This window comes from Pseudophryne corroboree, chromosome 3 (genome assembly GCF_028390025.1).
Source record: "Pseudophryne corroboree isolate aPseCor3 chromosome 3, aPseCor3.hap2, whole genome shotgun sequence".
NCBI lineage: Eukaryota > Metazoa > Chordata > Amphibia > Anura > Myobatrachidae > Pseudophryne > Pseudophryne corroboree.
The window spans coordinates 379,905,851-379,923,432 of NC_086446.1; the positions used below are offsets into that span (position 1 = coordinate 379,905,851).

At 44.9% G+C, this 17,582-nt stretch overlaps 1 protein-coding gene across 3 annotated transcripts in view; it reads right to left on the reverse strand.

Annotated features, from left to right (window-relative positions):
* Positions 1–17,582, reverse strand: part of DCAKD (dephospho-CoA kinase domain containing) — a 155,224-nt gene that overhangs the window by 49,207 nt on the left and 88,435 nt on the right. For all 3 annotated transcript variants that reach the window (XM_063959982.1, XM_063959980.1, XM_063959981.1), the window contains exon 3: positions 17,308–17,511. In XM_063959982.1, the coding sequence (XP_063816052.1) occupies positions 17,308–17,511 (204 nt within the window). The remainder of the gene's footprint in view (positions 1–17,307; positions 17,512–17,582) is intronic.

A 17,582-nucleotide genomic window follows, 5' to 3' on the forward strand; every position in this document is an offset into this window, starting at 1 on the left:
TAGCCTGTAACCCCTCCCCCCACTCTTTTTCACAGGGAAGATGGGACTATTGGCTGTGCTGGATGTTCTTACCAGGATGCCCTGTTGTAGCAAGCGCTCTATTACTGGGTATACTCCTAACTCCACCTCTGGCTTCAGAGGGTATTGTGGGATTTTTGGAGCTATCCTACCATCTTTTACTTGCACAACTACTGGAGCTACGTTTGCCATCAATCCAGTGTCTTGTCCGTCTTTAGTCCACAGTGACTCTGGTATCTGGGATGTCATTTCTTCTACTTGGGATGGAGTCCTATTTGTCATAATGGTATGTGACGTTAATTTTGATGGGGAGTCTAACATGTCTCGCACTTCCTGAGCGTGATTCTCAGGTATGTCCAAGAATACACCTTCAGGAGTACAATAAATGACGCACCCCATTTTACACAATAAGTCTCTTCCCAGGAGATTTGTCGGTGCCGATGCAGCCAGCAAAAAGGAATGCTTGGTATGTAAAGGCCCTATTGTAATCTCGGCTGGTTTGCTAACAGGGTAATGCTGGACTACTCCCGTTACTCCCATGGCTGGAATTGTCTTACCAGTGGTTCTCATGCCCACTGTCGAATTTATCACTGATTTGGCCGCCCCCGTATCTACAAGAAAGTTTAATGATTTACCAGCTACATTAATTGCAATTTCGGGTTCACTTCCAAGACTTGCAATCAATTTTACTGGCTGCAGATTACAGGTATGGCCACACCCCTATTGGGTATGGTGACCTCCCTGAATCCCGCTGGCAGCAACTACTTGTGAAGGGGTTAAATGGGAACTACCAGAGGCTTGCCAGTCTCTGTTCGGGGGGTATCTTTTTGTTTCCCCTGCATGTGGCTCGTGGCTCCGTTTCTGCGGACCCTGCTCCCAATGTCGTGTGTCGTGTCGTTGTCTAGGGGGTTGATAAGACTTTTGTATGTTTCTCGATTTACAGTCTCGTGCAAAGTGTCCCTCTCTATGACAGAAATAACAGGTTACCACATTTGACTTACCCACAGGGTTTGGTGATCTATACAAAGGCTGCCTTGTGGTCAGGGCCTGTATACTTACGGCCATTAACTTATCACCTTGTAATTCCCTGTGTCTGGTGATATTCCGATCGTGATCCACAGCTGCCTCTCTCAAAGTAGCCACCGACAGACCTCGCCAACATGGTTGCGTGGTCTGTACCCTTGTCTTTAATGCCTCTTTTAAACCATCCATTAGTACAGATACTGCTACTTCTCGATGGTTTATGTTTGTTTTAATGTCCTCTATGCCTGTGTATTTTGCCATATCTAGTAATGCCCTGTGAAAATACTCGGCAGCTGTTTCTGACTCTTTTTGTTTAATGGAGAAAATCTTGTTCCATTTAACTACAGCTGGAAAATACTCCTTTAACTGTAAACTTATCCTTTTTACATTGTCTTTGTTGTACACATCTGTAAGAGGTACATCCTGATCCAATCCACAGTCAGCTAAAAATTGAGCCGAGTCGACATTGGAGGGTAAACAAGCCCTCAGCAATACCTGCCAGTCTTTGTTATTGGGCTCTAAAGTGTTCCCTAGGTCTCTGATGTATTTCTGGCTAGCAACTAGATCTTTTCTAGGATCAGGGAATTCAGACACTATGGTTCTTAATTCCATTCGGGAAAACGGGCTGTACATGGCAATGTTCCTGATAGGAGTGACTCCTGTAGTGTCCGTTTTCCCATTTGGAACTGCTATTACCCTAACGGGAGCAAGTTTAATAACATCATTCTGTGTAGATTCTACAGCCTGTGGTGAAATGGTTTCAGCATAGTGTATGGTGCCGTACTTACCTGTAGATACGACCTCACCTGTCCCTCCGCTAGGGGCCTTTGTTACTAATCTTAAGGGTTGGGCCGTGCCTACTGTTGTTTCTGATATGGTGGCTGCTAGAGAGAGCGCCGATATTGTTGCCGATTCGTCCTCTTGATCACACTCCTGGGGAAAGTTCAAAACAGGGTACAACTTGCACGGGTTAATACTTGCATTGGTTAACTTATTAACATTTACACAGTTGCTAAGTGTTTGTTTGTTACACCCTAATGCGTCATTCTCCGCAACCAATTTCTCTCCTGATATGTATGGTGGCGGCGGTGCCGTGGCTATCAGTTTCCTGATAGGGTTAGATCCCGCCGCCTGAGCCAATCCTCTCTGTATTTCACCCTCCTGTTGCCATAACTGCAAATAATCATAATGTTTGATTCGTCTCTTTGTTGATTTAATGAGACATATCCTCCTCCTTAGATTTTGTAACACTTCTGGGCTAAAGCTGCCTACTCTTGGGAACTTCTCCCCGTCATGTACAGTCATTCTCTCCCATTCATCACATAAAACCTCTGTGTGTGAACCGTATTTTTCACACATTACGTACCTTGCCGACCCGATTGGTCGGTTTACTGCATCAACCCGAACCGAGGTTGATCGCCCCCTACCTGAACAATTGGCCCCCATAACTTGCAGGTGTTGCTTTCACCACCTCTGACCTTCAATCAGGGTCTTCAGCGAACCCTTACAAAAACCAAAATGTTCAAGATAGGCTGACGGTGGCGGTTTACCGAGTACCCCACTCACTCGCCCACGCCGACCAATACGACCTACACACTGCCCTAGTGCTGGCGTACTCGACCCAGGGCCCCTATGAACCTTCGTTTACTGGAACATGTGAGTGTGATCCGCAGAGCATTAACCCTTTCCAGTAACTGTTGGTTGTTGGATAATTCCTGAGTGACCAGCGAACTTCCCTTTAGAAAATAAAAAATTACACAAATCACGTCAGAATGTACAAATAGTGTTTATGACCCGTTTCGTACACAAATGGTACTGGTCAGATTAACTAATGCACACAATTACGTGCGGTACAATCGTTCAGCACATAAGCAACTAATCTTATGTGCAGAGCGACCAGTGGAATCGAAAATTGCGGCTGCGAATTCCTTCAGCATGAGCTTTAATGGCCTATATGGGTTCTGCACCAACCCCCTGGGTTGTGCTCTTTTCTCTATTTATAGCGGACTTCCTTGTCTGCTGTACCTGGACCTCCTGGTCAATTCCGGACCTCCTGGTCTGTGCTACAATAGACCTCCTGGTCTGCTGTACTCTAATGCTCAGATTTTATGTTTAACAAAGGATGCCTCCCTTGCCACCATGCACGTCACTTACATGTATGTACCCTGCGAGAACTCGACTTCTTGTGGTTCAACCTCAAAAAATTGTATAAACTTATATATGCAAACACTCACTCACCACATGTACACTTTTGTTTCTATTTCTATTTCTGCGCAGAAATTTTCTTTCCTTTAGACCAGATGTGTTGTAAATTTGGAGAAGGATCTGTTAGTCTAGATTTCGGACACTAAAATAGATTTGCGCTATTTATCGCGTTGCCACCTTTTCGCCTGTTACAATAACACTAGCGTGTGATTTGAGTTACGTGGGCGTACCCGGACGCTCCGTTGCGTAATATACGCTGCGTGCGTCGGCCTTTGAGTTGCGTACGCGAGTCTCACCCTTTGTTAGAGACACGTGTACACAAAGCAAATATCCACCGTAACACAATGTACACGTTTATCAATGTAGATGATCCTCGATCATCTACCGAGCACCACACCGATCTCTCCTTGTATCTTTAGGTAGAGCTGCGTGCGTGTTTTTCAATTTACACCTTAATGTATTACTTTTACTCTTTAACTATGAAATAGCGGCAAATCTCTCTTAGCACGTTTATCAATTATAAAATGGCAAACAGAAGAGTGATATATGAAAATACACGAAAATGAAAAGAAATGCAGATATGTGCGTGCGTGCGTACGCAAGACAGAAATAAACAGTTTTAAAAGACATTAGCGTGTTGTTCTTACCTTCGGTTCCGGATTCCCTCAGCACCCTTTACTAAGCGAAGCAGACGCTTATCCAGACAGCACTACGAGGAATATGACCTCCCGCCCTTTGCTGATGGATAATGTCTGCTGAAATTACCTAGTGCAGATATGTGAAGGACGAACGAGCCGCCAATTGATAAAGCTAAATATTTATCTTACTTAAAACCCTTTAAGAGGCCTAAGAACACTGTACGCTATTGACGTCTGGAGTACCGTAAGGGTACGCACGTTGCGTAACAATTGCTTAGCCGTAGTCGAGACGCTCACGCGTTACGTTCGCTCACGGCCAAGAGATCACAGGCAGGCCCGCTATTGGCTGCCGACTAACGTTATGGTTCGCTATAGCGTAGCGGACGCTCGGGACCACAAGGAGATCACTAGCGGCGCAGACGCTCACAATGTTAAACCTTTACATGTAAACCATGAACAATGTATTATACAGAAAAACCTTAGTGTAAGGGTGGGGTGTAGATGCAACACAATGTAACCTTATTAACTTAAAGCTGTTCGAGCGTATCCGACGCTCAGAGAATACTTAACACTATAAGAAATACACAAATACCGGGCTTAGGGTCTAACGCCTTAAATGAATGTTATACTTGCAAAAGAATAATACAATACAAGTCATACACTACCAATATAACATAGACTAACCAGATAACTACACAGGAAATACAATACAATACAAGTACGTTTAAGGGGAAATGAGAGAAAGAGGAGAAGAGAGAGAGAGAGAGAGAGATATGGCCCACAATACCAATAAAGACAATATGATTGCGGAGAAAACTTACGCACAAGGGGAACGATCGCATGCGCCTCTGGATATCCAGCTCCCGATTATCAGCAATGAGAACCGTTGAAGAGTGAGCTGGATATGATCGGCTTGTCTATTTATACCCCACACACAATGCAATTCAATGGTCCCTACAATCTCATTGTTCATTGGACACAGGAATTCGTCTTCGCATTATAACAAAAGGTCATAGGTTGGTTCATACAGGTGGGCTGTGACTATTTCCAACTGCTCAGGTGGGTGGGAAACTAGGTTTCCCGCCGCATGGATAAGTAAGTGCAAACAATAGTAAAAGTACATAAACTTCTTATGTCCATAACTATTCGCACGAGCGATTAATCTGCTCCAAACCAACACCGGAATATTGCTAATTAAATACTCTTCCGATGGATACTAAACACCACTGTATGACTCATGTCTGACCCTTCGTATCAAACAAAGAGGAATCTCTATGTCCATGAACATGCTATATTAACTAAACTTTCAGAATCTATCAAAGGGACCATAATCTATAAAATACATTATATAGTTAAAATATGTTACGAACGAGTCGCCCGCCAGACGCACAAACTTTACCGTAAATGCGCACACTGTGCGCCCGCGGGTGCACGCAACAGCGAGTATGCGCACGCACGGCAGGGCTCATGAACGTGCAACAGGCACTCGCATGAGGTGCAAATATGGCAGTGTGTAGCGTGATATTTTTCTGACTTTGACACGCCTGTCAGTCAGTACAGGAGCACACAGCCGATCAGGAGGGTGCCACAACGTGGCGCTCCCTGATTGGCTGAAGAAACCCACTTAGACAGAAGTCAGAGTGGGTTTCTGGCATTCGGGGAAAGGGGACCCATGTGAAAACATGGGTCCCCTTTCAGTGCGTGGCTCGGGTCTCCGTTTTATTTTTTTAATCAAGTACGTGGATTACAAAAGGATTATCCGAGGAGCCTGGTACCCTGGATCTGGTGAGTATAATTTATTCAACAGGTACCCCATGGATTCTACTGGACAAGAGGACCGACCTGCGTGTGAACATAAGGTAAGTATGTGTATATGGAGGTGTGGATGGATGTAATAAAACTTTACTTTCAAGGTGTGTGTGTATTGTCTTTTTTTGGGTATTTTTTTAGTAGTAGTACTACAGGTACCAGCGGGCCCGTTTTTCCGCCGCATGCTGGTACTTGTGGTTCTCCAAGTACCAGCTTGCGGGGAGGCTTGCTGGGACTTGTAGTACTGCTACTAAAAACAATATTCATAACTATCAACAAAGGCTATCAGCCCCCCATCCGCAGCCCATTGGATGGGGGGGACAGCCTCGGGCTTCACCCCTGGCCCTTGGGTGGCTGGGGGGGTGGGACCCCTTGATTGAAGGGGTACCCACTCCCCCAGGGTACCCCGGCCAGGGGTGACTAGTTGGATATTTGATGCCACGGCCGCAGGGCACTGTATAAAAGTGACCCCCGGCTGTGGCATTATCTGTCCAGCTAGTGGAGCCCGGTGCTGGTTTTAAAAATACGGGGGACCCCTACGCTTTTTGTCCCCCGTATTTTTGGAACCAGGACCAGGCGCAGAGCCCGATGCTGGTTGCTTAAATATGGGGGAACCCCTGTCCATTTTTTTCCCATATTTCTGCAACCAGGATCGGCTCAAAGAGCCCGAGGCTGGTTTGCCTTAGGAGGGGGGACCCCACGCAATTTTTTTTTAACATTTAAACTTTATTTTTTTTTTAAAACAAAGTGCACAATGAAGCCCAGCACGGATCTCTCAGATCCGGCCGAGATTCATTGTATTAAAGTCGGCAGTGTTTTACAAGTCACTCACGTAAAACACTGCCTAAAAAAACGAATGACATCGACATCGGAAAACCCGAAAATGCAGAATACGGCAGCTTAGTAAATTAGTCGTAATAAATTCAAAAAGTTGCAGTTTTACACTTTCGATGTCATTCGTGATTATTCTCCCACCAAATCGGGAGAATTACGAATGTTAGTAAATATACCCCAGTGAATATATGTAACATAAGTGATTATGCGCCCATTATCAAGCCTAAGGTTATACGACCCCCATATAGCTTTTAAAACACTGTGCCCCCCCTCCAACTTACTATCCAGCAAGTCCTGTCGGGGATATGAGGAAAATGGCGCTGACTCCTCTATGAGGGCTAAGCTCCGCCCCTTCCCAGCGCGCTTAAGCCCGCTCAAATATATAAATAAATATATATCAATTTAGCTGGGGACCCTATATACAGGGAGTAACCCCCTGTATAAACCCCTTTATGTCCAAATGCAGCCCAGGGCGCCCCCCCTGGGCCCCGCACCCACGGAAGCCGTTGGTGTGTGTGAGCCATGGAGCGCAGCGCGCACGCTGCGGTACCCTGGCGGGGCGAAGACACCCGGTGTCCGGGTATGTTCCCCCGCCCGGGATCCTTCAATAAACGCTGCCCAGGGCGCTCCCCCCCAGCACCCTGCACCCTGCAGGCCGATGGAGAGCGGGAGCAGAGAGCGCAGCGCTACCGCTGCTGCTCCCTCCCATTCGCGGCGCACTGGCGGGGCGGGCACCGAAGTATGTCCCCCCGCCAGTGATCTACTTATTATATACACATGTTATATGCTGCCCAGGGCGCTCCCCCCCAGCGCCCTGCACCCTGCAGGCCGGTGGAGCGCGGGAGCAGGGAGCGCAGCGCTACCGCTGCTGCTCCCTCCCGTTCGCGGCACACTGGCGGGGCGGGCACCGAAGCATGTCCCCCCGCCAGTGATCTATATATATTATACATAGTCTATATGCTGCCCAGGGCGCTCCCCCACCAGCGCCCTGCACCCTGCAGGCCGCCGGTATGTGTGTGAGCAGGGAGCGCAGCGCTACCGCTGTCGCTCCCCCCTGCGGCACCCTGGCGGGGTGAACATACCCTGTGCCCAGGCACCAAAATATGTCCCCTTGCCAGCATTTTAGACCCTCAGCAACATGCCCCCAGGGCGCTCCCCCCCAGCGCCCTGCACCCTGCCAGAGACGTTGGTGTGTGGGAGCATGGAGCGCAGCGCGACCGCTGCTGTTACCTCCGTTACTGAAGTCTTCTGCCGTCACTGAAGTCTTCTTTTCTTCCAATACTCACCCGGCTTCTTTCTTCCGGCTTTTGTGAGGGGATTGACGGCGCGGCTCAGGGAACAAGCAGCTAGGCGCACCAAGTGATCGAACCCTCTGGAGCTAATGGTGTCCAGTAGCCGAGAAGCAGAGCCTTTAAAATAAGAAGAAGTAGGTCTGCTTCTCTCCCCTCAGTCCCACGATGCAGGGAGCCTGTAGCCAGCAGGTCTCCCTGAAAATAAAAAAACCTAACATAAAAAGTCTTTCAGAGAAACTCAGTAGAGCTCCCCTAGTGTGTGACCCATTACTCCTGGGCACAAAGTCTAACTGAGGTCTGGAGGAGGGGCATAGAGGGAGGAGCCAGTTCACACCCAGTTTAAGTCTTTATAGTGTGCCCAAGCTCCTGCGGATCCGTCTATACCCCATGGTCCTTTTGGAGTCCCCAGCATCCTCTAGGACGTATGAGAAATTTAAATACTGTAACATTTTACACTCCAAGCCTAAAGAATTGTACTTTTATCTTAAACCAGGGATGGGGAACCTTCGGCCCTCCAGCTGTTGTTGAACTACACATACCAGCATGCCTTGCTACAGTTTTGCTATTTGGCCATGCTAAAACTGTTGCAGGGCATGCTGGGATGTGTAGTTCAACAACAGCTGGAGGGCCGAAGGTTCCCCATCCCTGTCTTAAATGAACCATGTACCACAAATTAATTTTCTTCATTGTACTCCATAGTTTTTTCTCTAAAACAAAACATCCTTCATTCTCCCTGTTTCTCACCCCTCTGAACACATTGCTGCCTCAATTATTCACTCCCCTTTTATTAACACTCATGAGATTTTTACTTATCTCTCTACTTTGACAATAACATCCACAACAGGACACCATAAAAAACATTCACAAACCCCAACTTTATTTATCTCTCTCTCCTGCTGCTTTTAGCTGGTGACATTTCCCCAAATCCAGGACCCAATCACTTGCCCCACTCACATCCACCTGATTTGCAGCAATATAGAAATCCAGCCAACCTCATAAACATCACATGTCTCCCGGCACCCTCCAAATCACTAAAATGTGCCTTATGTAATGCACGCTACGTTTGTAACAAATTAACATCCATACTTGACCTCTTCATATCTAACAACTTCAATCTGCTTGCTATAACAGAAACATGGCTCACACAATCAGACACAGACTCCCCTGCAGCACTGTCACATGGTGGTCTCAACTTCACACACACCTCCAGGCCTGGTAATACTAAAGGAAGTGGGGTTGGATTATTACTTTCACAATCTTTCACATACACAGTTCTACCACAGGTATCATCACTCACATTCACATCATCTGAAGTACATTCCATCAGGATTTACACTCCTTTCTCTGCGTGTTGCAGCTATCTATCGCCCACCTGGGCAACCCAAACAATTTCTGGAACATTTTTCTGCCTGGCTCCCTGACTTCCTATCCTCTGACATCTCCACCATCATCATGGATGATTTCAATATTGCTATTGATAGTCCAAAATCTGATGCTCATGCCTCCAAACTACTCTCTCTAACCTCCTCTCTCGGCGTCTCCCAATGGACTGACTCCTCTACTCATCAAGAGGGCCACTGCCTTGATCTAGTATTCACCAGACTATGCTCCGTTTCTGAATTCACTAACACCCATTTCCCTCTCTCAGATCACAACCTTATCACCTGCATGCTCTCCACCATTACTTCAAACTCAGAGTTATTGAAGTCCTCTATTCCTCCTCAAACCCGCAGAAATATTATCACAATTAATTTTCAAGAACTGTCCAGCTCTCTGCAACACCTGCTCTCACCTATTTCTGTATTTACTTCTCCTGAGACTGCTGTATCACACTTGAACCAGACTCTAGAAATAGCCCTTGACCAAGTGGCTCCAGCTACCTATCAGTTCATGTAGGTCAAGATGTCAACCGTGGCACTCTAAATCAACAAGACACTTACAAAAACACTAACGCAAAACTGAACGTCAGTGGCGTAAATATCTTATTCCTAGCGACTTTCTCACATATAAGACTGTCTACCACTCTTATCGTAATGCCCTGGACTCTGCCAAACAAACATATTTCCAGACTCTCATCTCTGCTCAAGCCTCTAACCCCAAACGGCTTTTTAATACATTTATATCACTTCTGAACCCTCCCTCACCCAACCCACCAGCCACTATCAAGGCGCAAGATATTGCTTCCTACTTCAAGGAGAAGATTGATGAGATCCGAGATTAAATGGTATGCTCTTCCTCAGCCAGTGACCTGCTCAATTCTCTACCTGAACCCTCTGGCACTCTCTCCTCATTTGATCCCACAAGTGTAGATGAAGTATGAACACTCTTCTCAGTCTGCTACTCTACTACCTCTACTCTTGAGACTATACCCTCACAAGTAAGTAAATCTCTGTCTCCTGTGCTCATCCCAACCTTAACTAACATCTGTAATCTCTCTCTCTACTGGTATCTTTCCTTCACTGTTCAAGCATGCAGTGATAACACCCATTCTGAAAAAACAAAATTCTGACCCTAACTCTCTCTCAAACTACCGTCCCATCTCTCAGCTGCCATGCCTCTTCAAGCTACTTGAGAGACTTGCCTACACTGCCCTCACACAGTTTCTTAAAACACACAATTTATTTGACCCACTTCAGTCAGGCTTTCGATCCCAGCACTCCACAGAGACAGCACTGACTAAAGTAGTGAATGATCTAGTCACTGCAAAGTCCAAAGGCCATTACTCACTTCTTACTCTTCTAGATCTCTCTGCTGCTTTTGACACTGTAGACCATTTTCTTCTCATGCAAACACTATAATCCCTAGGTCTTAAAGACACAGTCCTCTCTTGGTTCCTATCCTACCTATCTAATCGCTCCTTCAGTATTCGCTTCTCTGAATCAACCTCCTCTTCGCTACCTCTTTCAGTTGGAGTACCACAAGGCCCGATCTTAAGTCCTCTGCTTTTCTCAATCTATACCTCATCTCTTGGTAAACTAATCAACTCTTTTGGATTTCAGTATCATCTGTACGCAGATGATACTCAAATCGACCTATCCTCCCCAGATTTGTCACCATCTGTATTGGTCAGGGTCACTGAATGCCTTTCTGCTGCTTCATCTAGGATGTCACCTCAAACTTAATATTTCCAAAACAGAGCTACTTATATTTCCACCGGCCAATAGTAGTTACAAACCTGACATCTCTATCACTGTTGAGAACTCAACAATCAATCCTACCCCACAAGCGCGCTGCCTAGGTGTCATATTTGACTCAGAACTGTCCTTTGCTCCCAACATTCAATCTGTCTCAAAATCATGTTACATGCATCTAAAAAAACATATCCAAAATACGACCATACCTTACACAAGACACTGCAAAAACTCTAATCCATGCTCTCATTATCTCCCGCATTGATTATTGCAATTGTCTTCTTACTGGTCTTTCTTCGGGCTGCACCCACTCTGTGGAATGCCCTACCATGCACAATAAGACTCTCCCCTAGTCTCCAAACCTTCAAACGTTCCCTGAAACCTCACCTCTTCAGGCTAGCTTATCACATTCCAGAACCACTCACTCAACCTTCATAAGCTTTCCTATCCGATTATATCCCCACTGTACAGTCCGCACATATCCTCCACATATTTTCTCTTTCTTCACTTTCCCTTCTTTCTGACCATGATTCATCATTGGTGTGATGTGATATCATGCATCCCACCTAGAACCTTTGCAATCTGGTGGACAAATATGCAATAGATAGTGCCTTTCCTTGTGTATAAACGCCTATTTCCCTATAGATTGTAAGCTTGCGAGCAGGGCCTTCCTACCTCTATGACTGTTTGTTTATTACCCAGTTTTGTTTTATCATTGTGTTCAATAGCAAAGCGCAACGGAATTTGCTGCGCTATATAAGAAACTGTAAATAAATAAATAAATAAATAATCTTCTTGTGGAATGACAACCAGACTATCTAAAAAATAAATAAAACCTCAACCAGGAGTCTCTACCCATATAGAACTTCATACATGGGGGTATGGTTGAGGGAGGATGTAATGAAAGAGGAGCACTGGACACTCTAGTCTACCTCCACATTCTTAGAATTCTAAATGTTTAACCTGCAGCTGGAACCCTTGTGGACTTCACCATACCAGAATTATATTGATAGGGAAATAATGATAAAAAGACCATTAAAATTTTTCAAACACCACAAGCGCAAACTAGACTTACAATAAATTATGACATTAAAATCTCATCCCGTGTGTCCGCACCTTTAAACGATTTGGCTGGTTTCGACCGATCGGAACGTCAAATCGTTTAAAAAGTGCTGTGTGTACGCATGATCACGATGCTGATGCGTAAACCAGCAGGTTGCAGCATGGCTTCGCTCCCCTCCCTTCCCCCACTTGCCAATGCCATCACCCTGCCGGTCCTGTCGCTAATGATGTCACGCTGGGTACACATCGTCTTGTGCGTGCCCAGCTTTAGATTTACTAACATTAATTGTAATTGTCTGCTGGAATGTCCAAGTAATAAACAAGATCAAGAAAGGACCGGTGTTTAAAAATATAGGGGGGAAAAAAAAGATCAGAAAACATATTACACGGGCCTAATGTGCTGAAATATCCCCGAATTGAATATAGCTAGCACTCCACCCTCTGGGTGTGCTAGGGGTATTTTATTTTGCTGAATTTAAAGAGGTGTTATGGAAACCAGCTATCATGTCCCCCTTTCCCTTCTCTGCTCCAAATTATCCATGTTTAGATACTTTAGTCTTTCCAGGTAAGTTTTGTGATGTAACCATTTTAGTTGCCCTTCTTTGTACCCTCTCTAATGTATTAATATCTTTCTGAAGATACGGTCTCCAGAATTGAACACAGTATTCCAGATGAGGCCGTACCAATGACCTATACAGTGGCATTATTACTTCTTTCTTTCCACTGCAGATTCCTTTCGTATGCCACCAAGCATCTAACTAGCCTTCCTCATTGCTTTGTTACATTGTTACCTGACTTTAAGTCACCTGAAATAGTGACTACTATCTCCCTTTCCTCCTCAGTAGTTTCCAGTATATTGCCATTAATACTATATTTAGCCTTTGGATTTTTGAGACCCAAGTGCATGATTTAGCATTTTTAGGCATTAAACTGTAATTGCCCCACTGTTGCCCATTCCTCTAGTCTACCTAGATCCTCAATCATTTGTTTTACCCCTCCTGGTGTGTCTACCCTGTTGCATACCTTTGTGTCATCTGCAAAAAGGCATTCTTTCCCCTTAACACCATTTGCAATGTCACCAATAAAGATATTAAAAAGCACTGGTCCAAGTACAGATCCCTGGGGTACTCCTCTGGTAACATTTCCCTCCTGTAAATACATTCAGTTTACTATAACTCTCTGTTTTCTATCCTGCAACCAAGATCTTATCCATTCAACCATCTTAATATCCAATCCCGTGCTTTTGAGTTTATTTAGCAGTCTGCGATGTGGTACAGTGATAAAAGCTTTACTAAAGTCCAGATAGGCAACATCTGCTGTGCCTTCTTTATCTATTACTTTAGTCACCCAGTCAAAATAGTCAGTAAGCTTTGTTTGACATGATCTCCCCCCAGTAAATCCATGATGTTTTGTATCCTGTATATTTCTGGATTTGAGATAATCTACATCTCTTTCTTTTAAGAATGTTTCAATCAATTTCCCTACTACAGATATAAGGCTCACTGGTCGGTAGTTGCTTGCCTCTGTCTTGCTTCCACTTTTATGTAGTGGGACTATGGGCCTAATTCAGACCTGATCACTCCTCTGCGAGTTTGCAGAGGTTTATTTATTTATTAACAGTTTCTTATATAGTGCAGCAAATTCCGTTGCGTTTTACAATTGGAAATAACAATTATATAACAAAACTGGGTAATAACAAACAGTCATAGAGGTAGGAAAGACCTGCTCGCAAGCTTACAATCTATAGGGAAGTAGGAATGGATACACATTGATAGGTGCTATCTATTGCATAGTTGTCCACCAAATTGCAAGGGTTCTTGGTGGGCTGTATGATATGGTCACACAGCAATGATGAACCGGGGTCGGGAGGAAGGGAAAGTGAAGAATGAGAAGACATGTGAGGATATATGTGGACTCTGCAGAGTGGATGCAATTTGATAGGAAAGTTTATGAAAGTTATGTGGGCGGTTCTGGAATTTGATACGATTGCCTAAAGAGGTGAGTTTTCAGGGAACGCTTGAAGGTTTGGAGACTAGAGGAGAGTCTTATTGTGTGCATTAGGGCATTCCACAGAGTGGGTGCAGCCCGAAGAAAGTCCTGCAATCGTCAGTGGGAGCGAGTAATGAGTGTGGATGAAAGACGCAGATCTTGAGAAGAGCGAAGAGGTCGGGTTGGGAGATATTTTGAGATAAGCAAAGTGATGTACGTTGGTGTAGTTTGGTTAATGGCCTTGTGTGTAAGTAAAAGTATTTTATACTGAATACGGTAGAATACAGGTAACCAATAAAGGGACTGACAGAGTGGATCTGCAGACGATAAATGTCTAGCGAGGAAGATTAGCCTAGCAGCTGCATTCAGAATGGATTGTAGTGGTAAGAGTCTCATTTTGGGAAGACCAGTTATTCCAATAATCAAAGCGGGAGATAATGAGAGCATGGATTACAGTTTTTGCAGTGTCTTGTGTAAGGTATAGTCGTATTTTGGATATGTTTTTTAGATGCATGTAACATGATTTTGAGACAGACTGAATGTGAGGAACAAAGGACAAATCAGAGTCAAGGATGACACCTAGGCAACGAGCTTGTGGGGTAGGGTTGATTGTCGAGTTTTCAACAGTGATAGAGACATCATGTTGGTAACTACCCACTGTTGACATCATGTTGGTAACTACTATTGGCCGGTGGAAATATAATTAACTCTGTTTTTGAAATATTAAGTTTGAGGTGGTGAGATGTCATCCAAGATGAAATGGAAGAAAGGCATTCAGTGGCTAGGATAGGTAGATTTGAGTATCATCTGCGTACAGATGATACTGAAATCCAAAAGAGCTGATTAGTTTAGCAAAAGATGAGGTATAGATTGAGAAAAGCAGAGGACCTAATACTGAGGCTTGCGGTACTCCAACTGTAAGAGGTAGCGAAGAGGAGGTAGTGAAGAGGAGGTAGATTCAGAGAAGCGAACACTGAAGGAGCGATTAGATAGGTAGGATAGGAACCAAGAAAGGGCTGTGTCTTTTAGACCTATGGATTGTAGTGTTTGTATGAGAAGAGAGTCAACAGTGTCAAAAGCAGCAGATAGATCTAGAAGAATAAGAAGTAATGGCCTTTAGACTTCGAAGTGACCAAATCATTAACCACTTTTGTCAGTGCTGTTTCTGGAGTGTTGGGAACGGAATCCTGACTGAAGTGGGTCCAATAAGTTGTGTGAGTTAAAGTGTGTGTCGAGTGTAGGGAAGTCTCTTAAGTAGCTTAGAGAGGCAAGGGAGCTGAGAGATGGGGAGAGATGGCGGTAGTTTGAGAGAGAGTTGGGGTCAGAATTAGTATTTTCAAAATGGGAGTAAATCACTGCATGCTTCAACAGTGAAGGAAAAATACCAGGAGAGAGAGATAGATTACAGATGTTACTTACGGTAGGGATGAGCACCAGAGGTTTTCTAGTCTGTGCATAGCCCAGGACCTACTCCTACAGTGCGATACAAACAGGCTGTTCGGGGCCGGAGCTGAGGTCACACACCCTCCCTGAAAACGCTTGGTAATGCCTGCATTTTTCCTGACACACCTAGAAAACGGTCAGTTACCACCCCTAAACATCCACTGCCTGTCAATCAACTTGCGTACGCCTAGCGATCAAAAAGAAGCTGGATTCTTTCACAGTTTGGCCTCGCGTGTGCGTACTACGATCCGTATGCATGCACAGTTGATCAATAATCAGCCGCCTTACAAATTCGCACAACAGTTCTGAATTAAGTCCTATGTTCACTCTTTTCCAATCCTCTGGAATTACTCCGGTAGCTAGTGACTGGTTGAATAACTCTACCAGCACTTCTTTAAGCTCTTTTAGTATCCTTGGATGTATCCCATCTTGCCCCACTGATTTATACACTTTTAGTTTTGAGAGTTCTGTTAGAACATTCTCCTCTGTAAATGTACTTGTTTCTACCTCATTTTTCTGAATATACCTACAACTTAACTGTGGCCCCTTCCCCTCTCTTTCAGTAGTGAAAACGGAGCAAAAAGAAAATTTATTAAGATGATCCACTATTACATTATCTCCTTAAACAAGACTCCCACTCTCTCTTTAGTCTTATTATTCCACCTTTTGTCTTTCTCCTTTCACTTACATACCTAAAAAAAGTTTTGCCCCCTTTACACGCTGACTGTGCCATTTTCTCCTCAGACTGTGCCTTTGTAGGAGCTCATACATACACTAACATAAGTTTAGTATTATACAGAATAAGAATCAGCTTTATTGGCCACATATACTTGTGTATACTAGGAATTTGTCTTCAGTTTGCTATACAACAGCCAAGTAGGTAACAGATAAGCAGGTGGGGGCAAGTAAAGTCATACAGATAGGTATACCGTAGGGAAACAAGTGAGTTACATGTATGTCTAGTAAGTCAATGTTCAGAAGTTCAGCAGGCGGACCACTTGGGGAGAGAAACTTTTGAGGCTTCTGGTGGACCCTGCGGGGACGGCCCTGTAATGCCTCCCTGAAGGAAGCAAGTTAAACATGCTGTGGTCGGGGTGTAGCTGGTCCTTTATTATCTTTGTTGACAGCTTTTAAGCTCTGGACAGGTACAGGTCTTGGACTGAGGGAAGGTTGGCTCTGATGATCTTCTCTGCGGTTCTGACCACCTTTTGGAGCCTGCATCTGTTCCTCACGCTGGCGGAGCCGTACCATACCAGTATCGAGGAGCACAGTACCGACTCCACAATCGCGGAGTAGAAGAGGAGCAGAAGCTTCTGTGGGATGTTGAACTTCCTAAGTTGCCTGAGGAAGAACAACATCTGCTGCACTTTCCCGACAGTGGCATCAGCATTGGACCCCCATTTAAGGTCCCGGGAGACTGTGGTCCCTAGGAACTTTAAGGAATCCACTAGCGATACCACACTGTCAGCAATTGTTAGCGGAGGTGCACTAGCTGACTTCTTCCTGAAGTCCACTATCATCTCAACAGTTTTGAGGGAGTTGAGCTCAAGGTTCTTGTGGCTGCACCACTGGGCCAACTGGTCTACTTCCTGTCTATAGGCCGATTCATCCCCGTCCTTGTTGAGGCCAATGACGGTGGTGTCGTTGGCGAATTTGATGATCTTTACTGATTGCGCCTCTGAGGTGCAGTCATATGTGTACAGGGAGAAGAGCAGGGGTGAGAGAACACAGCCCTGAGGGGCCCCTGTACTATGGGCCGAGCATGCAGGCATTGTCTATACATATTACATGATACTACGGCTATATTTTGCCATTTATAACGCCTTTAAACAACACCAGCAGAGACAGTTCATAGCCACTCACCCAGGAAGAAGTAACAGAGCGTCTGTTTCAGCATAGCTCTGCGTACGGAAAGGTGAGTAATAGAGTTTAGTAGATTCCTCTTTTCTGGGTCGGAAAAGATAATAGCTCCCAACTTTTCTCGATCTAGCATGCCACTTTTTAGTAGCACTTCCCCTCCAAAATGGTGCACAATCTGGCTGTAGGCTGGAGTTCCCGGCTGAACCACTAAAAGCAAATGGAAAGTGGTATTCAACAATAGGGAAAGTCTTAATTCTCTACAGTACTCTGCTCCTCCA